The sequence below is a fragment of the Castanea sativa genome, chromosome 10 (genome assembly GCF_040712315.1).
Source record: "Castanea sativa cultivar Marrone di Chiusa Pesio chromosome 10, ASM4071231v1".
NCBI classification, from domain to species: Eukaryota; Viridiplantae; Streptophyta; class Magnoliopsida; order Fagales; family Fagaceae; genus Castanea; species Castanea sativa.
Genome location: NC_134022.1, coordinates 17536864 through 17560294, shown reverse-complemented (window position 1 = coordinate 17560294; position 23431 = coordinate 17536864). Strand labels below are relative to the sequence as shown.

The following is a 23431-nucleotide window of genomic DNA, read 5'->3' as shown; positions in this document are numbered from 1 at the left end:
TTCACAAATCTCATGAACTTTTTAAACGTATTTAGGGTTTTCTTTTTATACTAGGTAGTGTAGGACTAAAACCCTAAACGTTTTCGTGAGCTTTGGACCTGATTTAAAATCTGCAAAATACGACTTTCGATCAGTCGAGCTTCACAAAATTTGAACTATTCTTTCGGCAGCTTGACAGTTCTTGAATCTTGACTTGGACAATCTTAAGCAAAGTCTAACACCTAATCTAAACATGTTTTTGTTCTCGATTTTCCAACATACATAAATTTAGAATCTAAACATTTTGAACCTAACATATTCTAATGTTGTTCATTTAAAACACCATATTTCCCCCACATTATTAATATATATATATATAATTTTCGGAGTTACAAATAGTCATAAACTATGTTAGTTTAAATTCATTATAACTCATTGTCTTATTGGATAAAATTTAAAACAACCATAGTTTTTTTAAAAAAAAAATAAAAAAATAAAACAACCATAAAATACACAAACTTTAATTAAACTAGCTTCATCACACGCGCGAAGCGCGTCCAATGAAGTTTTTTTTTAGTGGTCCTATTTTATAGAAAAAATTGTGTTTTTTATTTTATTTTATATATATAATTTTTATTTTGAAAATCTAATTTTTAAGTGGATAAAGTAATTTGAAAATTAATAGGAAAATGATCATATTTTTTAGGCAATATTTTAGTGGTAATTAGAGTTGCATTTTTATCAGATTGTCCTTTGGTTTTATCTCTACTTAATCATAGGGGTATAGGGACAATTTAATACTAAAAAAATTAGGAATCCAAACAAGGAAGCCCCTTAAATAATACTATAGATTAAGTTTGAATTTCTTAAAATAAATTATGATAAAATTAGGTATATTATTTCAATTAAAAAAGAGGGATCTAAATTATTATTATTATTATTGATAACTATATTATTATTATTTTTTGATTTAAAAATCAGAACAAACTAAATTATTTTTTAAACAATATAAACTGTCAAAAGGAGAAGCAAACGGTGTCGTTCTAACAAAACCCATAAACCCCTCTCGTACCAGACACTACCGCTCGTGCCAGAGCTCCAAAAGCCGAAGGACAAATTCCTTTCTGAGATATGTAAATATATATATATATATATATATATATATGTAATAAAAAAAAAAAAAAAAGCAGATCTCTTTTGATTTTGCAATGAAAGTGAAACACAGTGTGGGCGAGCTCAAAGTCCACACGCAGCGCAGAATGAAGATGAGAGACGCCGTGCTATGCGTATTGATCGCACTCTTCTCTTCTCTGTCACCTGCTTCCGCTGATTCCATCCATGGCTGCGGTGGCTTCGTCGAGGTCAACACTATTCACTATGCTCTATCTCTTCGATACCACTCCGTTTGGTTGCTGATAAATTTCCTAAGAAAAGTATAGGATAAAATTCGAATCGTTTTATCAGGGTTGAATTGAAATTTTCAGTAATCAAACGGAGGATTGGTTGTACAATAAAACACAAATTTCTGAGAAATCATGGATCTGAATTTGGCGCTGATCTCTTCTCTTTTGGATTCTGCCAATCTGCTAGTTTATTTCCGTGTTTTCTTCATTTTTTTGATGCAGTAATTAGTTATAATCCGAAATCTATGAGTTCTTACTCTTTCTGAATTCGAGTTGTTTATTTCTCTGAAAATTTTTGTATTTGTTTGTTGCAGGCTAGTAGGTATTTGATGAATTCGAGGAAGCCGAATGATGCGAAAATGGATTATTCTCACATTTCGGTATGTTTTTGTGTTTTGTGATTTGTCAAGCGCACACATTTTGCTTTTGAAGCTTTTCTTGTATAGTACTGAGTCTGAATTGGTGGCATCCGTAATCCTCAAACTGAGGCGAGGGAATGAAATGTTTGAAAGAAAAATGTATAATTATCGCTTTGTTGTAGCTTTGGTCGCATTAATTAATAATGTAAAAAGGGCATTGGCATGGGTAGATAATGGTGACCTTAAAAGGAAAGGAAGTCAAAGGCGTTGTATTTAGTTTGTTTGAATTTGTTTGTGCTTGACGTGTAGATGGATTGTATTTGATATGGTTTGAATTGTAGGTCGAGCTTCAAACAGTGGATGGATTGGTAAAGGACAGAACTCAGTGTGCCCCTAATGGCTACTACTTTATTCCAGTATATGACAAGGTAAACAATTAGAATCCTGATCCATATTTCTTGTTTGTGCGCTTATTGTTAAGTTATTCTCATTGAAATAATTATATATGTTGCAGGGTTCTTTTGTAATTAAGATTAATGGACCAGAAGGATGGGCATGGGACCCAGAGAAGGTTTAGTGATTGCATTGTTAATTTATGTCAAATTTTCTCAAGCAAAGTGCACTCTTTCTCCTTTGTGTGACACGTGGCCTATGTTTTCTGAAATCGAGTCGGGATATATTCTGACACAAACAATATCCTTTACAGGTTCATGTTGTTGTTGATGATACTGGTTGCAATAGCAATGAAGATATAAATTTCCGTTTCACAGGGTTTGTTTTGATTGATTCTTGTTATAATTTCTGTGCTTGGGCTTGCTCTAAATTTCAGTATGATTTACAACTTGAAAGTTTTTTATGTTGTAGGTTCACCATCTCTGGTAGGGTGGTGGGAGCTGTTGGTGGAGAGAGCTGCTCTAATAAAAATGGAGGTCCTTCAAATTTAAATGTTGAACTTTTGTCTCCTAGTGGTGATCTCATCTCTTCTGTATCAACGTCATCAGTGGGGATTTACTTGTTTACAAATATTCTTCCAGGTATGAAAGTTTGCATAGTGCATTTTTGTTAATTTGATGAACGCTTTTTTACTCCATGTGGCTACTTCTTCAAAGAAAACACCATTAAAGCTCCCAACCTATCCTAAAGTATTTTTAACAAATAGGTTGTTTTTAAGAAAAGTTGGATGACATTGAATCTCAGATTCTCAATGAAATTTCTTGCATGCTATAGCACATGCAGTGATCCAATTGTCTACTGGGATTGCACTTGTGATTATTTACTCCAAGTGAATTTAATTTTAAAGAGATCACCAAAATTTTTCCTGATAATGCTCTCCCTCTCTCTCCCTCTCTCTCTCTCTCTCTCTCACACACACACACACACACACATTTTTTTAAACAAATGGGAATTCTGTTTTTGATGACATCCTTCTTTGGGTGCAGGGAAATACGAATTGCGTGCTTTGCATCCTGACCTGAAAGTTGAAGTTAGAGGTTCCACGGAGGTCTTCTGCTTTTTCTTTCACTTTGTTCATACCTCTTCCATTTCTTGCTATTTTTGTTCCCCTCTATCTTCTTCTTCTCTCTTTCTCTCTCTCTCTCACTCGCACAACAATAACAAAAACAACAACAACAACCAATCCTTAGTCCCCAAAGTTTGGGCTGAGTAATGGATCTTCAACAGACAAATCAGTGTACCATTAATGATTTTCTACCATTTTATTCTATCTAAAGTCATGCTCTCAGTAGCTCCTTGACTGACATGTCTTTTTTTACTACTACTACTACTACTACTAATATACATGTGTGTATTTATTAATGTATGTATGTGAGGCATTATTGTTGATGAGCATGTAAATTCTACATTGTCACTCATTTGGGAGACACTTCTTGCAGGTGGAATTGGGGTTTGGAAATGGACTAGTTGATGACATTTTCTTTGTCCCTGGGTATGATGTCCGAGGGTTTGTTGTTGCTCAGGTAATTATTTTTTTAGAGACAACAGTTGCATAACAGTGCTATTTTTTTTCCTTTTAAATTTTTATTGTTAATTTGTTTAAAAATCCATGTATTAGTAGGGGATCTGGAGGCCAATTGTGCATTCATGATTCATGTCTATAACTGTTTTGCTTACAACAAGTGGGTGAGGGGGGATTTGAAACCAGGTTCTTTACATGAGAAGAATCAAGTGATGCCACTGAGCCACAAGGCTGTTGGCTTTATGTCTATAACTGTTTCTTATAAGTTTATTTATCAATTTGTTTCCAAAGGTTAGCATTTTCACTTGATTTGAGATCAGCCATATTATGATGATTTGTTTGGTAATATAATTTTTCCACTATCCTCTTAGAAGATATTATGTACATCAATGTTTATCTTATTAGGTGTTCTGTTAAAGTATGATATTGGACTTAGTAGTTAAATTTACTCATCACTTGCTGGCTGATTATGCTTCACATTTGCATCCTTCTATATAAGCTGAAAGCCTTTTGTTACCTTTTGGTAGGGAAATCCAATCTTGGGAGTTCATATTTATTTATACTCGGATGATGTCTTAGAGGTAGATTGTCCCCAAGGTTCTGCTAATGTCCTAGGATCGAGAAAGGCTCTCTGTCATGTTGTATCTGATGCTGATGGATTGTTCACGTTTAAATCAATACCTTGTGGTAATTCCCTATATGGCTGTCTATTTTCAATTCTAATTACTAGCACATTCTCTCAAATGTTTGAATTACTTACAGGAAGTTACGAGCTCATACCTTACTACAAGGGTGAAAACACAGTATTTGATGTTTCACCTACCGTTGTGTCAGTGTCTGTTGAGCATCAACATGTGACCATTCCTCAAAAGTTTCAGGTAAGCCATATGGTTGCCTACATGGTTGAAACATAATATTTTCTCCTGTTATGGTATTTGTTCACCATCCTTTTGTTGTATTTCTTGTTCCATTAGATTTTTGTCAGCATGTTGTAAAATTGTCTATAAATTCTGAGGTAAACTTGTTTGGATTTAAAACTTAAGACTTGGTAACAAAGAAAAATTTGTCAAATAAAAATGTGTACGCTAATAGTAGATATGCAAATTATAGTATGTATATATTACTCTTCTTATTCTCATTTTCTGTACTTAGCCTTACATGTGCTAAAAAATATTTGATTATACAGGTGATTGTTTGTATGCTTATCCTATGTTTGGTTTTGTGATTATGTGAAAATATTAACATGCAGAATCCTTGAATAGGTCACTGGATTTTCTGTTGGAGGCCGTGTAGTTGATGGAAATGACATGGGAGTGGACGGTGTCAAAATTATAGTTGATGGTCATGAAAGGTCGATCACTGACAAACAAGGATATTACAAACTTGACCAGGTAAATACTTTATAAAAGATACTTAAATGTGTGTGTTTGTGTAGAGCTTGACTAGCTATAATTCTGCACGTGCTCTCAATATCCAAGTTTAATTGATCTATTTGGCTGTTCATTTCTTTCACAGAAAAATCAGTTTGTTCAGAAATTTTTGAGTGGCATTCATCTCTGTATTATGCTGATTATGTTATTTATTGGCTCTATATATCTGTTTGTCCTCAGTTATGTTTAAAGAAGTAATATGAGCTGGCATCTTTATGATGTTTGTGTCAGTCTCTTATGAGACAGTCTGCATGTTGTAGTTGTAGTCGCAGATTCAAGGAGTTGGCCTATAAATTGGTGGTGAATTAAACTGTACTATTTTTACTAATTATCACCACTCCACAGGACTGGGTAGGTAGGTATTGATAAGGATTTTATTTATTTATTTATTCCCGCATGGAAATCATACTGTGTTAGATATGGGAGGCTTCTTCCCCTCCATCTGTGCCCCCCCACCCAAAAAAAAATCTGATAACCTTTCCTAGTTCTATATGACAAATGAATTAAAGTCTTTTGGCTTGTTCAGCTAGAAAATATGGGGAGTTTTTTTATTTATTTATTTATTTATTAAATGAAACAGCTCAACCATCTTGTCCTAGTGTATCAAAAAATTTGTTGAGTTTTTTTGCATTTTCTTTTACAATAGAAACCAATTTATCTCCATGTCTTTGGACAGAAGGTCTGCATTTATATATTATAACTTGACTTAAACCGTTACTACAACAATCTTTCCCTATCTCTTGCGTGTATGACTGTTCCTGTGAATATGTTTTTTTTGTCAATCACTTAAACATTTTGTTATTTGATTCATGTCTTTGATATTGGTTGAGGTACCTAGGCTTGAGAAAAGTTTTATTACCATAATGCAATGTGTTTATTGTAAATTTGACACACATGAAGTATAAGATCAAATATTTTATCATATATTCGAGTATTATCTTCTTGTGTTTCCAATTTGTTGTATTTTAGGTTACGCCTAATCGTTATACAATAGAGGCCACAAAGGAGCATTACAAGTTCAACATATTGAAGGATTATATGGTAAAGTAAAGCAAAGTGCATAATTGTATCTTGAATCTTTAGTAAGGTCCCCCTTTTGTGATAATTGAAATTGACAGTGATCAGTTATTTACATTCACATTTAGCTCAATGAACTGGATTATGTCTCAATTGTAATGAATTACACTGTTTTCCTTTTCTCTTTCGTCTTTCCTAACTTGGCTTGCTTGTTTAGGTGTTACCAAACATGGCTTCAATTGCAGATATTAAAGCAGTTTCCTATGATGTCTGTGGTGTGGTTAGGATGGTTAGTGCTGGTTACAAGGCAAAGGTAAACCCCGAATTTTTTCATATGATTTTTTATATTTATGCTTTGCATGTCAATTAAACTCGTTGTTGAGCTTGTATTCTAGGTAGCTTTGACTCATGGACCAGAGAATGTCAAACCTCAAGTGAAACTGACAGATGGAAGTGGAAATTTCTGCTTTGAGGTATGTAAGCCTGAAGCTCAATGACTTAGAGCTCTTAAATTGCTTACAGTATATTGTAGTTTCGTTCTGATGGTGTTTCTAGGTCAACAGAAGCCAGTAAGGCATTTTTGTTAAATTTTACAAAGCTTCTTATGCTTTTTATCTTATGGTTTTTCTTTTTGATACGAGTTCCCCCCCCGCCCCTCCGTGGCGGGCGGCAGCTGGAATCAGTAAAAAGATTTGAAAATAAGTAGGTCAACCAAGATACAGAAAAGACAAACGATTGGAATCAAAAGCAAAGGAGCACGAATTTGCTTGTTTTTATCCAAATAAACTGCCCACTAACACCAACTTTGATTTGAGCTGAATTACGGAAAGTTCCTTTGTCTTCAAAATTGTTCATATTCCTCTCTGCTAACTTTCCGCATCAGACAAGATGGAATATTACTCCAGATTGTCAACTTACCCTTTCTGCCACAGAGACCAGCCTAGCTGACAAGTAGATCCTACATTCTCAAAGGCATCACCAAAGTTACATCGACAAGGGATACTGTGAGTTGTGAAATCCCATAACTCTCTAGCAACACTACAATGGAGGAGTAAATGGTCAATTGTTTCTCCATCAGACTTGCACATGCTACGCCATTCAGGAATATTAATTCCACTTTTTTGCAAATTATCAGTAAGAATTTTTCCCTTCATTGTAGCCCACACAAAGAATCCAACATGAGGAGGAGACTTAGCAAGTTATACTGTCTGCCACGGGAAACTTTTGTGGTTTATACCCTCCACTTCTCAAGACTTCACAATAAGTACATACTTTGAAGCCTTGAACCTTAGAAATGGTTTTGATCATCCTATCCTTTTGAGACTGGGGTAACTTAATAGAATACAAATCATGGACAGCAGCTCATGGCCAAACTCTCACTTTGGATAATCTTATGCTCTGTGGTCGCCCCGTGGCAAATCATTGTTGTATGTGTTGTTGTAATGAGGAATCTGTGGATCACCTTCTTATTTTTTGTCCTTTAGCTCATTCGATGCAGATGCATATGCTTCAGTTGTTTGGGATTGATTGGGTCATGCCAGGCAGGGCTAGCCCAACCTAATTTGGGGCCTAAGGCAAAAGATTTATGTGGGACATTTTATATATAAATATTAATTAAATAAAATTATTTAATATTAATCAAATTGAGGTTAATTTGATGTACTAAATACATAATTTAATGAATAATACTAACTTTTCACAGTTTCGTCATTGAATCCAAGTTTTTTCAATTAGTTGTAGAGGAAGGGGGACGTTATTTCTTGTTACAGATTTATGAGAGGGGCAAATATTCTATGAGATCAGTCCTCATGGGTAAGAATGCAGCACAATGGCTGATGAAGAATATTGAACACACTGTTGTTGGGGCAAGCTCCAAACAGTTCTTTACATTTAGGGACGGTGACACTGCTTATACTCTCCGGCGTAGCACCAACTCTTTTGGTCAGTTTTTACTTCTGACTGAACTAAAAGCTGGCGGGTGTAGGAGGTCGATCATTATCCCTGAAGGCAAAGAGAGATATGGTTGGAGGGCTTTTGGCCTTGAACTAAGAAAGATGTTGTATCCCTCCCAATATGCAGTGGGTGGAACTGGTCTTCCAACTTTTATTCCTCAGGTGCATAGGCAATATTTGGAGACTCAACACTCTAGAACTTTTGTTGAAGCTGTGCAAGGCATTCATGGAAGAGTAGAGGATAGAAAGCAGCCAAAGCAGGTAGGTTCCATTGTCAAGGGGAAGAAGACACATTTAGGAGGGGAGAAGATGGAGGGGAATCGGAGTCTCACAGGTGCTAAGGTGGGAGTTTTTCCGGTAGGCAAGCCTGATAAGATGGTGGTGGGAGGAGGTGATAGGAGGGAGAAGTGCATTAATGAGGAGTCAGTGGCAGAAAGTAGGATACGTTTCCCAAGTTTCAGTTTGAATGCAAAAGCCTATGACAATAGGAAAAGGAGTGATGTAAGGAGACCATGCTGGACAGGGAGAGGTCTTATCGTGGAGGTTGACGTGATGGGGAGGAGGCGGGTTTCCTGGGATAGGAAGAAAGGGAGAGATCAGAAGCATAAATGGGTTTCACGGGCTGGTAAGGAAATGCATCAGGGTAAGTTGGGTCTGGGTTTGGGCCCTAACAAGTTGGTAGCCCAAATGACTGTTAGTGAGTCTTGTTTAGGCCCACAGCTCACAAGCCCAATATCCTTTGAGCCTGGAGAATGTTCCGTTAAGTGTCTTGAGCCCTTACCCTCAACCGATAATCACGAGAAGACTGGGGAGTGTCCATGGGCGAGTCCGACGAGCTTTGTGACGCCGTTGCAGGTGGCCGGAGGTCTTGTGTGGTCACCGAAGGTACGGGTTCAGGCCGATAAGGGTGGCTTGTGCCTTTTGGTGTCTCCGGAGCCTCCGACGAGCCCTGTTTTGCCGTTACAGGTGATGCGTTGCACCGGGGATCTGGTGGGTTCACCTCATCGGCGTTGCACGCCACCGGTAGGAGTGGCGGGGTGTGCCGAGTCCCCTCCGGCGATGGTTTTCAGGCTGAGCTTTGACCGGAATAACATTTTCGGTTCCATTTCGCTGTAGAGTGGGTTGTTTTCTAAAGGTAAGAGGACAGTGACTCTCAATTTAGTGCCACGGTTGTTAGGACCTTTTCTCCTTGACCTCTTTCTGGAGTTGGTGCGAGGTGGACCAAGGGGCTTGGGGGTAGTGGGTCAGGAGGTTAATTCTTCTTATAGTAAGGAACTCTGCCTTCTTGGGGAGGCTATGCTTGTGGAGGAAGCAGCTGTTTTTTCTGCGGGTGTTGGTGATACAAACTTGTCAGTTGCCTTTCCTCTGCAAATCTTTGATCCGAGTGCGCCGACAACCTTGGCAGAGTTGGAGGAGGTTGATGAGGTTTTTAGTATTGAGACTAACATAGATATTTCTGGGTGGGTGAAACATAGAATTCCTGGTTTTAGTAAATTGGTTGGGTTATCTATGACTCAACATGAGAAATTGTGCATTGGTCTCTTACAGAGGCTTGAATCAGAGATGGGGCAGCCAATGTGTTACATAGGAAAGTAACAGGCAGCAAAAAGGTGGCTAAGTCCAAAAATAAGGGATGCAGAGAGCTGCAAAACTTGATTTCTTCGGTGAATTATGACAGAAGATAGAGGGTGGTCTTGTGATGGTGTTTGTAGTTGGGGTTATTTTAGTGTTTATGAAGATAAAAATGATTTCGTGGAATGTTAGAGGTTTAAATGATCCTCGGAAACGTCTTGTGGTGAAGAACTTGTTGCGGGAGTGGAAGTGTGATGTTGTTTGTTTACAAGAGACAAAAATTGCTAGCATGAATAGACAGCTGGTTTGTAGTCTGTGAGGCTGCCCATATGTGGACTGGGCTGTCTTGGAGGCTGATCGAACTGCTGGTGGTATTTTGCTTATGTGGGACAAAAGGGTTTTGGATAAGGTGGAGATTATGGTTGGTATATTCTCAGTGTCGGTAGAGTGGAAAGGGGTGGGGGATGGGTTTATTTGGGCTTGCTCAGGCGTTTATAGCCCAAATGAGAATGTTGAGAGGGGTCTCATGTGGGATGAGTTAGTGGGAGTTCAGCAGTGTTGGAGGATTCCGTGGTGCTGCTTTGGGGACTTTAATATAGTTCGCTTTTCTAGCGAGCGTAGGGGCGAGACCCGTTTGTCCATGACTATGGAAAAATTTACTGAATTTGTTGAGGATCTTAACTTGGTTGATTTGCCTTTGGAAGGAGGTAGCTTTACTTGGTCCAGTGGTTCTGATCAACCAATGATGTCTAGGATTGACAAAGCTTTGGTCACTTCTGATTGGGAGGATCATTTCCCAGATGTTATTCAAAGGATTTTGCCCCGTACTGTCTCAGACCACAGTCCAATTCTCTTGGAGGCAGGGGGAATGGCAAGGGGGAAAAGTCCATTCAGATTTGAAAATATGTGGTTGAAGTCGGAGGGATTTGTGGATAGAGTTCAAACCTAGTGGAATTGACATTTTTTTGTAGGTACTCCTAGTTTTGTGCTTGCGAAAAAATTAAAGGCTCTAAAAGAGGATATTGTGCAATGGAATCGCCGAGAGTTTGGTAATGTAGCGCGTCAAAAGAAGCAATTACTGGAGGAGTTGATAACATTAGACGCTAAGGAGGGGGATTTTGGTCTCTCTGATGGGGAGAAAGTTCATAGGGCTGGATTGAGGTCCCAGGTGGAGCATCTTCTTTCCTTATAAGAAATTTCCTGGAGACAAAAATCTAGGATGTTATGTATCAAGGAAGGGGATAATAACACCAAGTTTTTTCACAAAATGGCTAACTCCCATAGACGGTCTAGTCATCTAAGGACCTTGGAGGTGGATGGGGTGGTTTTTGAAGAGGCCTCTGAGGTAACTTATCAAGTTGTACAATTTTATAAAAATTTGTACAAGGAGACTGAGGAGTGGAGGCCTTTTGTGGAGGGTTTGGAATTTGATCGTATCGAGAATAGGGAGAGGGTTTGGCTTGAAAGGAAGTTTGAGAGAGAGGAGATTCTTCAAGTTGTTAGGGATTTGGAAGGGGACAAAGCTCCAGGTTCGAATGGGTTTACTATGGCGTTCTATCATCATTGCTGGAAGGTAGTGGAGAAAGATGTCTTAGCGGTCTTTGAAGAGTTTTTCCATCATTGCAAGTTTGAAAAATCCCTTAATGCGACCTTCATTGCTTTAATTCCTAAAAAGAATGATGCCTCCAATATTAGAGATTTTCGACCTATTAGTTTGGTGGGGAGTGTATAAAATCTTGGCTAAGGTCTTGGCAAATCGCTTGAGAGTGGTTTTAGATCAGTTGATCTCTGAGAATCAGAATAGTTTTGTGGGTGGGAGAAATCTTTGACTCGGTTCTCATTGCGAATGAGTGTGTGGATAGTCGTGGGAAGAGTAGGGTTCCTGGAGTCATTTGTAAGCTCGATATGGAGAAAGCCTACGATCATGTGAATTGGGAGGCTTTGTTCTATCTGCTAAATAGGATGGGTTTTGGAGTGAAGTGGTGTAAGTGGATACGTTCTTGTATATCCACAATTCAGTTCTCTGTTTTGATTAATGGGTCCCCAGCTGATTTTTTTGGTAGCTCAAGGGGTTTAAGACAAGGAGATCCGCTATCTCCTATGCTGTTTTTGATCTTGATGGAGGTGTTTAGTAGGATGTTGAGAAGAATGGAGGGAATTGGCTTGATTCGTGGTTTTAATTTTGAGGGTAGGAGGGATGGTGGGGAACGCGTTTCACATCTATTATTTGCAGATGATACTATTCTCTTTTGTGATGCAGATGTGGAGCAAATTCTTCATATTCGGTTGTTGCTCCTTAGTTTTCAGGTGGTAACAGGTTTGAAGGTCAATGTGCATAAGAGCAAAATGGTTCCTATAGGGGAGGTTGGTGATGTGCATGCTCTGGCTGACATCTTGGGCTGCAGAGTTGGATCTTTACCTATGTTGTATCTTGGCATGCCGTTGGGGGCTCCTCACAATTCCCCTTCAATTTGGAATACAATTTGGAAAATATTAAGCGGAAATTATCTGGGTGGAAGAAGTTGTACTTGTCTAAGGGGGGTCGTTTGATGTTACTCAAGAGTACGCTTTCTAGTCTTCCGACTTACTTTCTATCGTTATTCACAATTCCTACTCATGTGGCTAATAAAATTGAAAAGTTGCAAAGGGATTTCCTATGGGGGAGATAGCAAGATTCATTTGGTAGGATGAGACAAAGTTTGTGCGCCTATAGCCAATGGTGGCTTAGGGATAAGGAAACTCACTACCTTTAATAAGGCTTTATTGGGGAAATGGTTGTGGCGGTTTGGAAAGGAAGATGGTCGGTTATGGAGGCGGGTAGTAGCTTCAAAATATGGGGAAGATTGGGGGGGATGGACCTCAAAGCTGGGTAGGGGAGCTCATGGGTGTGGTTTGTGGAGAAGTATCCGCATGGGTTGGGAGGATTTCAGCAAAAATTGTCAGTTTGTGGTTGGGTTGGGGAATAGGGTAAGGTTTTGGCAGGATGGGTGGTATGGGGGTCAACCTTTTCAATTGGCTTTTCCAAGGCTGTGTGGCATTGCCATTGATAAGGAGGCTTCTGTTGAAGCTTCTTTGTATAGGCAGGGGGCGGAGGATAGAAGATTTTAGAATGTTCGGTTTAGTAGATTTTTTAATGATTGGGAGATGGATGAAGGGCTGCGGTTTCTTCGTATGTTGGGTGCTATAACCCCTCCTATGGATGTTGGAGACCGGATGAGATGGAAATTGAAGCCTAATAGGGCTTTTGACATCCGGTCGTACTATAACAAATTAAGAAATTCTCTAACTATCTTTCCTTGGAGAGCTATTTGGAGAGTAAAGGCCCCTAGGCGAGTTTCTTTTTTTGTTTGGTGTGTAGCTTGGAATAAGATCCTAACGGGAGACAATCTGAGATTGAGGAGATTGGATTTTGTGGATTGGTGCATTATGTGCCGTCATTGTGGAGAGACGGTAGATCACCTACTTTTTCATTGTGAAGTGGCCTATCGGTTATGGAGCTTTGTTTTTATAACTTTTGGCTTGGCTTGGGTTATGCCTAGTTCGATTCCAGACTTGCTTTTTGAATGGTGGAATTGGCTGGGGAAGCATTCGTCTCAGATCTGGAGTTTAGTCTCGTTGTGCATCCTATGGTGTATTTGGAAGGAGCGGAACCGGAGGACTTTTGAGGATTTGGATAGCTCTAGTGATCAGTTGCTTGCTTCTTTTAGTGGAATTCTCTTTGATTGGTCTCGGGCGTGGGGACTCACGTCTAGTGATTCCCTCCCTTCTTTTCTTTGCTCCCTTTTCCTATTGTAATTTCTTTGTTGTTTGGTTTTCTCTCTTGTTTCTCTTTGTTTTCTTCTTCTTGTAATTTCTGGGTTACTATGTGTTTTTCAGGCATAGAGTAACCTTTCGTATATATATCATTCTTACTTATAAAAAAAAAAAAAAAAAAAAAAAACTAAGGTTAATTTCATATAGAGAATTGAATATTATAATTGAAAAATAAATTTAACAAAAAGAAAAAAAAATATTATTTTTTAAAAAGAAAATTAATTTATCTTGAATAGATGACGATACATAGTTAATTACATTTATAATCTAATTTGTAATCTATGATATTAATTAATTTGTAATAGATTAGTTTACAAATATTAAAATTTCAAACTATTAGGGGAGATTAATCATCATTGATGATCTAGCACATTTGCAATTTTTTGTTAAAGTCTTGTTAGAAATAAAAAAGGAAAATGCTAAAGGTACTACAAAATGTTCATAATATTACGTGACAATAACAATGATTCGATGAACTTCAATAATGTAATTAATGAATATTTAAAATATTTTTTTTGTGATTGGTAACATGTTAGTTTGTAAATCTATAGTAAAATTTGTGATATTCCTAACATCACTAATAATAAAAAGTGCACAACCATTTGAAAAAATTCATATTTTTTATAAAATTTTGGGCATTTTATAATGGGATGGGAACTTTTTTTGTAAAGGATAAATATTTTTTGTGGTGGGGACCTTAGGCCTAGGCCTTGGGCCAACCTTGATGCTGGTTCAGTTGCAGACTCACTATGTTGTTGGCACCATTGGCTTGGGAAATATAATTCCGATATTTGGAATTTGGTACTAGGCTATTTGATGTGGACTATTTGAACTGAACATAATCGGTGTTCTTTTGAGGATATCGAGAAATCAATGGCCCAGTTGTTAGATTTGTGCTAGCGGACTCTCTTTGATTGGTCTCGGTGTTGGGGTCTTTCGGATTGTTCGACTATTATTGATTTTCTTTTGTCTCCTAGAATAGGTTTTTGATTCCTTTATTTCTTTTTTGTTTTCTATGTTGTTCTTTGTTCACTATCGTGAACTCTGTGAATCTTTTCTTCTTTTCTATTAATAATATTACTTTCTTACCTATCAAAAAAAAAATCATGGATTACAGCTCCCTCATGCACAGCCTAAGTAAAAGTTGCTTTCCAGAGAGCACAGTCATCAGAAAGCGAAATAATCAGCCACCGTGGTCTCCTTGTCCTTAGAAATCTGGGAAAATCTCCAGAGATCTATCCTTACATCCTCTCACCTCACCATTGATCAATACCAAAAAAACACCTGTGCCCCTGTTCCCATTGAGTGGATATATTTCTGTTTTATAACTGATCTTCTGATCCTTGGTTGATGCAAGATCATGAGCAATCAGAACAGGGGAGCTTGCAGTTATTTGTTTCTCATCTCATTTAATTGGTTGATTGTGGATTTGACTAAATTTGGTTATTTGTTTGACATGGTTATTGTAAAATCAACTGGAAAACATATACATGTCATGCAGTTGTTAATAAAGACAAGCACAAAAGGCAAACATATTTTTGAGTAGCTATTCATTAAAGTTTATCAAGTAATCAGGTCCAAAGATAATGCCACTGTAATTACCATAACCATGTTGGTTCACAATTTTAAGTTCTCATAATTATTATAATAAAGCTGCTAATGTCTAGTAAAATGATATTTTTTGTGGTATTTTGATTTTTCCTTGATGTCTTTCAGACATACATTTATTAAAGTTAATGTCCCCTTTTCTGATCAATATACATCTCTCTCCTTTATCTATAATCTGTCCAGGTTCCACCAGGTGAATATCGCTTATCTTCTATGGCAGTGACACCTGAGAGTGCTCCTGGACTCATGTTTTTGCCATCTCATGTTGATGTTAAGGTCAAAAGTCCATTGTTGGATGTTGAATTTTCTCAGGTAATATTTCTCAAAAATTAAAGCATTTAAGGCCCTTTTGCTTCTTTATACTACTATACTATGAAGTTGGTTGGTTGTCTGGCTATGAAAATTTTCTTTTTGGTCTGTTACAAAGGCACTAGTCAATGTACTTGGAACTATAGCCTGCAAGGAGAAATGTGGCCCATCAGTTTCTGTTACCCTTTTGAGATTGGCTGGTAGACGCACCGAAGAGAGAAAGACAGTTAGTTTGACAGATAGCAGTAGTGAATTTCTCTTTACAGATGTCATCCCTGGAAAATACAGGCTTGAGGTATAATTACTGTTCTCTTTTGTCTATATATTCCCATAACATTTTTTTTTCAGCATGTTTCTTGTTATGAATATAAATATCAAAACGTTCATGTAGAATTGAGGTTAATTTGTTTAAGTTTCTGAATGCTGTTTTATTCTATGTTAATTTATCTTTAAATGGTTATTACAATTATAGGTCAAACATAACTCTGCAGAAGCACTGTCTAGGGAAGATAATTGGTGCTGGGAGCAGAGCTCCATTGATTTGGATGTTGGTGCAGAGGATGTAAACGGAATTGTATTTGTTCAGAAAGGTTTCTGGGTTAAGTTTATCTCTACTCATGATGTAGATGCTTACATGACTCAAGCAGATGGTTCAACGGTGAACTTGAAAATTAAGGTAGTTTCTCTTCATTAAATTTCCTAATCTAAAATCCCTATAACTATTCTGGAATCGTATGTATTTTCAAGAAAAATTGATTTTTATTCCTTCATGTGAACTGCAGAAAGGTTCCCAGCAGATATGTGTAGAATCTCCTGGATTGCATGAACTTCATTTTGTTGACTCATGTATTTTCTTTGGGAGCTCATCAATGAAGTTCGATACATTGAATCCATCGGTACATAGTTTATATAGTTCTTTTATTATTATCGGAAGTCTAAGTACATTATTGATATTAATATCATTTATCTTTTTCTATTTATCAAAAAAAAAAATATCATTTATCTTTTTCCTTCATCATCCATTTATCTCTGTAGCCTGTCTTTCTGAAAGGAGAAAGGTATCTACTTAAAGGACAAATCAATGTTGAGTCTGGGACACTTGATGGTAAAAATGAATTACCTCAGAGTATTGTTGTGGACATTCTGAATGGTGGGGGCGAGGTCATTGATGGTACCACAGCTAAACTTAGTTCCATTGAGAAGGATCAAACAGGTGCTGCCATTTATGAGCATTCTATATGGGTTAATCCTGGAGACAAACTCACTATTCTTCCTCGGGACTCAAGGTGTATACATTTAGCTGCTTTCTGATAATTGTGTCATCAAGTGCTTTACTGTTTACTAAGTGGTGGACTGAAGTAGTTCAAGTATTTTATTTGTGTAGTGTTGACTGTTTCAATTACCATCTCATTGCTTTTTGAAGCAGCTTTAGCCTTTTGCTCCTCCACCCCTTGGATTTTATTTATATATTTATTTTTTTGGATGTGTAATGTTACATCATTCTGATTTGATTGCTAGAGAACTTAGTTTAACAGCTCACAATAATGCTAACTTGCGTTTACTGTACCTTTTGTGGCACTGGCTTATGTTGTGATGTGTTGCAGGGATAATGGGGTGAAGAAGATCTTGTTTTATCCTAGACAACGTCGTGTAAGCATCATTTGATACACACACGTGCGCGCGCGCGCGCGCACATACATATATATATTCATTTCAAAAATTTTTCTGTCGAGCTTCATTCTAAAATTATGTTATGTTAGGTCTTGGTGACAAGTGATGGTTGTCAAGCTCCTGTTCCTGCATTTTCTGCTCGACTGGGCTTATATATTGAAGGATCAGTGTCTCCCCCACTTTCTGGTGTTCATGTTAGGATTCTTGCTGCTGGAGATAGCCACATTGCTGCTTTCAAGAGTGGTGAATCAGTACTTGAAACTACCACAGAGATTGATGGTTCCTTCATTGGGGGGCCTCTATATGATGACATAACTTACAGTGTTGAGGCTTCAAAGGTAAGGAATGTCTCATGATATGATTTCTGTAACGACAAATTCTTTTGCAATAAAATATATTTTAAGTGGTGTGCTTTCTGTAACTATCCTAAATAGTGATCTATCACTTCCATTCCTAGATATTTCATGTTTAAATTTGAATAATGCTTATGTCATTAATAAATGGGTTCATTATTTCTTTCGTTAGAGGTTTACCCATTGGATAGAATTTAATGTATTTTCTGTATATTTGTTTCCTGTGACTTCAATTCAATGCTATCTTACCTCATGTTTTTCACTTTCTGCAGCCTGGCTATCATCTAAAACGGGTTGGACCTCATTCCTTTTCTTGTCAGAAGCTTGGTCAAATTTCTGTACGCATATATTCTGAAGATGATGCTAAAGAACCTATTCCTTCTGTGCTGCTATCATTGAGTGGCGATGAGGGTTATAGGAATAATTCAGTTTCTGGGACTGGTGGAACCTTCCTTTTTGATAACTTATTCCCTGGAACTTTCTACCTGCGTGCCCTGCTGAAGGTACCCTATCAGAATGAGCGTTTTTAATAACATTTCATGCAAATAGACTACTTTTTGTTTGTTTTTGCACTCTTGTTATTTCCCCCTCTTTTATGTCTTATCTTCAGTTTAATGATGCTGCATTCAAAATTAGAAACTAGGAAGTTTCTGATAAATTCTTTGAGGTCTAGTTCATTTTGTAGGACTACTGAGTTTGTTCATCCACCAGAATCCATCATTCTGCAGCCCTCAGTTTCAAGATTTAACACAATATAATGATATTATTTTAAATCACTTATGGTTAAAAGTAAGGATTGATGGTGTGACCTACTTCTGCCATATAAACTGAGGAAAGAAATTGAAGATGATTGAATTTATGGTTGTTCTATCTGCTGTAACTAAGATTATTTTAATAACCTGACTCAACTAATGAATAATTGGGTTTTTTACTCTTCCCTCTTTTTTCCTGTAGGAGTATGCTTTCTCACCTTCTGCTCAGACAATAGAACTTGGTTCTGGGGAGTCTAGAGAAGTCATTTTTCAGGCCACCCGTGTGGCTTACAGGTCTTCTAGTGACTCTACTCTCCTTCCATCAATCAATTCTTTCTTCTCTCAATATAGCCATGCTGTGATAATGCAAACATATGAGAGTTTTTATGTTGCCTTAGCACTGATTTGCCTTGACAGATCATAATCTCTATCAGAGAATTTGAAATTCAAAGGTTCATTCCTTAGTTTGCGCTCTTTTTGATAAAAACAAATTAGTTTGGAATTTATATTAAACTCTTGGCAATCAACTATTTTCTGACATTACCAAACAATAAAAGTTATTGCAAGCTTTCCCCTTCATCTACAATGAAAATCAAAATGGAAAGATATTATGAGTGAACTATGACTACTATTTCAATCTCTACTTTGAACTTGTTACAGTTGCTGGATATCATGAATTTAGAAAATACATCATATGCTATAAAATAAAAGCTGTCTGCACATCATGCTTGCACCAAGTGGCTCAACATCTGTATTACACGTCATATAAAGGGCTTTTTGGCCATGTGGTTCGTTATTTTAGATGAAATTTTATTATCAAAATTTCAAGTTGCTTGTTAATTGTTATAATAGTTACCCTAGGTAAAACTTTATTACCTAAGTTTCAAGAAATTTTAAATAAAATTTATTTAATATTTATACATTTTCTATCATATGTGCTATATGTTTGTATGTAACTAATGTACTTATGCCATGTAGCTCATTGATTATAAAGATAATTGATTCTACATGAAACTCATTAGCAATGTTTCAAATGGTTCACTAACTATTAAGATGGTTTTGATAATATTATTAAAATATTTTCTTTAGTTTTCATGTAATTTTGATTTAACCCATGTATTGCGCAGTCATATAACAAGTATATTGTAAATTTTTTTTTCTTCCTTTTCTTTTTGTCACATTCTCTCTATACTTCCCATGTACTAGGGTTGTGCCGTGATTTTTGCGCTTTTTCAATGAATGTATTACTTATAATAAGAAAAGAGTGTCTTGGTACATGTAATTAAATGATACATTTGCATAAAATGCCAATATAATTAAGATCATCAGGTGGGGTGTAGTTTTGGGGGAAAAACAAACTTTTTGAAAGTAATAAATTAATCACTCCTTAAAATTTTGTAGCCACAAATCTGTCCTTTCACCCCTTATGATTATCTAGTATGACTATTGAATCTGAAACTCAAGTATATTCTGTTGTAACTTTGACTTGAAGTTAATGTATGAAATAATATTTTGACTTTGCATTGTATCTAAACAAGCGCGCACAATCCAAGTTTTGTATGCATTTCTCTGACATTGTAGCATTTCTCTGACATTGTAGCTTATATCTTCTCTCCATAATATTGCTTCCTTCCCCCCCTTCATGGGCTCAAGACCACCTGATGCTTAAAAAAAGGGGGGGATTTTCTATTCAATGCACATGACGCTTCTGCGAGACACTGAGGTGGTTTAAACTTTCTACAGTGCCATGGGTGTGATCACTTTGCTGTCTGGCCAACCAAAAGAAGGTGTTTCAGTTGAAGCTCGATCTGAGTCAAAAGGTTACTATGAGGAGACAGTGACAGATTCATCTGGAAGTTATCGTCTGAGAGGACTTCATCCTGACACTACATATGTAATCAAAGTAGTGAAAAGGGATGGTCTGGGTAGCCCTAAGATTGAGCGTGCATCTCCAGAATCCATCGCTGTTAAGGTTAGTTGTAGCTAATATTATCAATAGAAGTACATATAAAATTTCAAATACTAATATCTTTTATGAGTTTGCTGCCTATATGTGAACTCTAATTTGAGCATGCTGTTGATTTTTGTAGGTTGGATCTGAGGATATCAGGGGATTAGATTTTCTTGTCTTTGAACAGCCAGAAATGACCATTTTAAGTTGTCATGTTGAAGGAAAGAGAATAGAGGAACCAAATTCACATCTAATGGTGGAAATAAAGTCAGCTACTGACATGTCTAAGGGGTCTGTCTACGACCTGCCACCTTCTAACTTCTTCCAGGTGAAGGACTTGCCTAGGGGTAAGCACTTACTGCAGCTACGATCTAGTCTCCCATCAAGCACCCACAAATTTGAGTCTGAGATTATTGAAGTTGACTTGGAGAAGAATACCCAAATTCATGTTGGCCCACTCAGATACAAAGTTGAAGAAAATCACCATAAGCAGGTTTGTTTCATGCTGACATCAATGTGTTAGCATTCAAACATGTCTTCTAACCTATCTGGATGGCAATGGTTGTGATCAGGAGATTTGCAGAGCTCTTTTATTGTATTTTGTCATTAGCTTATTTAAGCACTTACTAATTTCATGGTACTCGTTGAATGCATTTCTTCTGGGCATACTTTTGGACAGAATGATCCAATGCGCTCTTTAGCTCAAATGACAATCCTCCCATAATATTGGGTTTGGATTTGGAGGGGTGGGGGGGAGAAGTGTGGGCACAAAACCCACTAGCTGCTTGTGTAACTGACTAATAATTTAATTTAATTTTTTTAAAAATCATTTGACTAAAATGAGTTCTTTCCTTCTTTTTTGAAAAGAAATTACTTTCCTTCTTTATTTATTTCTTTTGTTAAATTTCTTTTTCTTCTTCCATGTCCTACAGGAGTTAACTGCGGCACCAGTCTTTCCTCTTGTTGTTGGGGTTTCAGTGGTTGCCTTGGTTATCAGTATGCCAAGGTAATTGTAATATTATTTTCCCTATAAAAACACTTTTACTTGGTTGCGGACTTTTAGTTGTCATGTAGATACTTCAAATGTTCTTATTTTATGCCTCAAATGTAGATTAAAGGAATTATATCAATCCACGGTGGATATACCAACCCCAGGATTCACCACAACTGTGAAGAAGGAACCACGAAAGCCAATTTTGAGAAAGAAGACCTATTGAATACACTTTTTGTGCCTATACAAGACAGGCAATTTTTGTAGTAAATCTAATTTTCTGTTTCAATTTTGAACACGGGCTAACCTGGGGGAGAGGATTAGTGTTTTCTATAGTAGTAATTAAGATTACTTTCTTTTTAAACTCTTAAGATCAAATCTGATTAAATGTAGAATTACTGGGTTCATTCATCTTTGATGGTTATTCTTATTCTCACGTCTAGATTCCTGATTGATAGTGCATCAAAACTTTGACACTTGTTAAGGCCCTGGTATTGTATCATACAATTTAGCAATTTGTGACAAGTGGTAAACTCAGATATTTGATTTGCAATTTGTGGAATTCAAAGCATTTCTGTGCTGTGATCCGTATGTGATATGTCTTCTCTTAGCTGGTCAAGTAAATGTCTAAAACCATGTTAAAGAATGCCATGGATAGGTAGAATTTAGCTAAGAGAGGACTTGTGGGGACAGAATGCCATAACAATCTCCTAACCTTTTTATTTTAATTTAATTAAAATAGCAGTAGTTGTATTAAGGAACTAGATTACTAGTTCTTGCTGTACAAATGTTTGAAGTCAGGGGCTTCCTCTAGCCAGACTTGAACTTATTTACTCTACCAGCCCAGTTTGCCAACTTAGTTGCCACAATTTTTATTTATTATTATGTTTGAAGAAGTCAGGGGCCTCCCATTACAGCAATTTTTTATTTTATTTTATTACTATGTTTTTGAATTATTTATTTGGTGGTGGTGGACCTCGTGGGGGAGAATTGTGCTAAACTGCTAATCAATGTGCAAGATGGAGTCGTTTTATTTATTTATTTGAGCAAAAGATGGAGAAGTTATGTTGATTAAATAAACAACTTTTTTGGTATTCATTATGGTAAAGCAATCATGGGAATTGAAATTGTGTTTCTCATTTCATTTCCACTTTAAAGGTGTGTTTGGTTGGAGAGGTGAAAAAGTAGGAGGATGAAAAATGGTAGGAGGGTGAAAAAGTGTAAAGAGAAAAATATTTTAATTTTCCTTCTTTTTGTTTGGGCGGGAGTAAAAAAATGGAGGGATGAAAAAAGTGTGTGTAAATTTACTCATGTTTTCTTGTTAAAAATAATGCCCAATTATAACTAAAAAAGTGAAAAAAAAAATACAAAGAAAGCAAAAGGAAAAAAAAAAGAAAAAAGAATATGAGCAATGTAAACTTAAATCAAAAGAAAAAAGAAAAAAGGAAAGAGGAGGCAATGAGGGAAGGAAAAAGAAAAAGAAAGAGACAAAGAAGAAGCAACGTTTAGGAGGAAGGAAAGAGAAAAAAGAAGTGAAGAAGAGCAATGAATAGACAAAGTTCATGTGTAAGTGCATAAGGGTATTTTTGCCTATTAAGTAGCTTTTATTTTCTCCCTTCAGTTTTCTCTTCATTTTGGAGAGGAAACTTTTTGATAAGTTCAGGGAAAATACATCTAAGTTCCACAATTTATTTTCTTTCCTCCTTACCCAACTACATACATTCCAAAAAAGTTTTCTTTTCTAAAGTTTTCCTTCCACCTTATTACACCCCCACACGGCCTAACGAAAACAATCCGGTGAATTCCTCTGAAAGAATCATAAAATTCGTTCAAAGGAGAGAACGATAAAAAGAAAAAAGAAAAAAAAATCAGTCAAGAGTTACATCCATGGATTCTCAAGCTTTTGAGGTGACATAACATTATTGCATTCCTCCCATTCGGAGTGAAATAGAATGGGTAAATACTGAAAGGAAAAGGGATTTGCCCCATGCATATTTGATATTTCAACGTAAAAGGCAATCACTTCGCTCGTAGTCAAAAGACTGTCCTCTTCGTAGAAACTGCTGTAACAAAGATGTCAAGTGTCAACCCTTATCTAAAACCTTGTTACTATGTTTGTCTGTTTCGAAAGAGGGCAAAAAAGATACAAGCTGAAAATGATGGATAAAAAATAGAAGAAAAATGTTAACAAACATTAGCGTGGTGTTTATTAGGTTAAAATAATGTGGGTCTTATTTAATAAAAAAAAATTGTATAAAACTGATCCTAAAGCATTTAAAGTTGACAAAATACTACT

General features: G+C 36.6%; 1 protein-coding gene across 1 annotated transcript; it reads left to right on the top strand.

Annotated features, from left to right (window-relative positions):
- The first annotated feature begins 1152 nt into the window (after window positions 1-1152).
- Window positions 1153-21688, top strand: LOC142612708 (uncharacterized). The gene is made up of 27 exons (XM_075784848.1): window positions 1153-1340; window positions 1697-1762; window positions 2083-2169; window positions 2256-2312; window positions 2448-2512; window positions 2606-2775; window positions 3181-3242; window positions 3634-3717; window positions 4244-4403; window positions 4479-4594; window positions 4979-5107; window positions 6116-6187; window positions 6381-6476; window positions 6559-6636; window positions 15292-15420; window positions 15536-15712; window positions 15890-16093; window positions 16200-16313; window positions 16453-16703; window positions 17022-17067; window positions 17178-17426; window positions 17714-17944; window positions 18396-18487; window positions 19937-20165; window positions 20284-20637; window positions 21077-21150; window positions 21256-21688. Exons 1-27 carry the CDS (start codon window positions 1188-1190, stop codon window positions 21359-21361), a joined length of 3651 nt encoding a protein of 1216 aa, XP_075640963.1. The 5' UTR covers window positions 1153-1187; the 3' UTR covers window positions 21362-21688.
- The last annotated feature ends 1743 nt before the right edge of the window (window positions 21689-23431 follow it).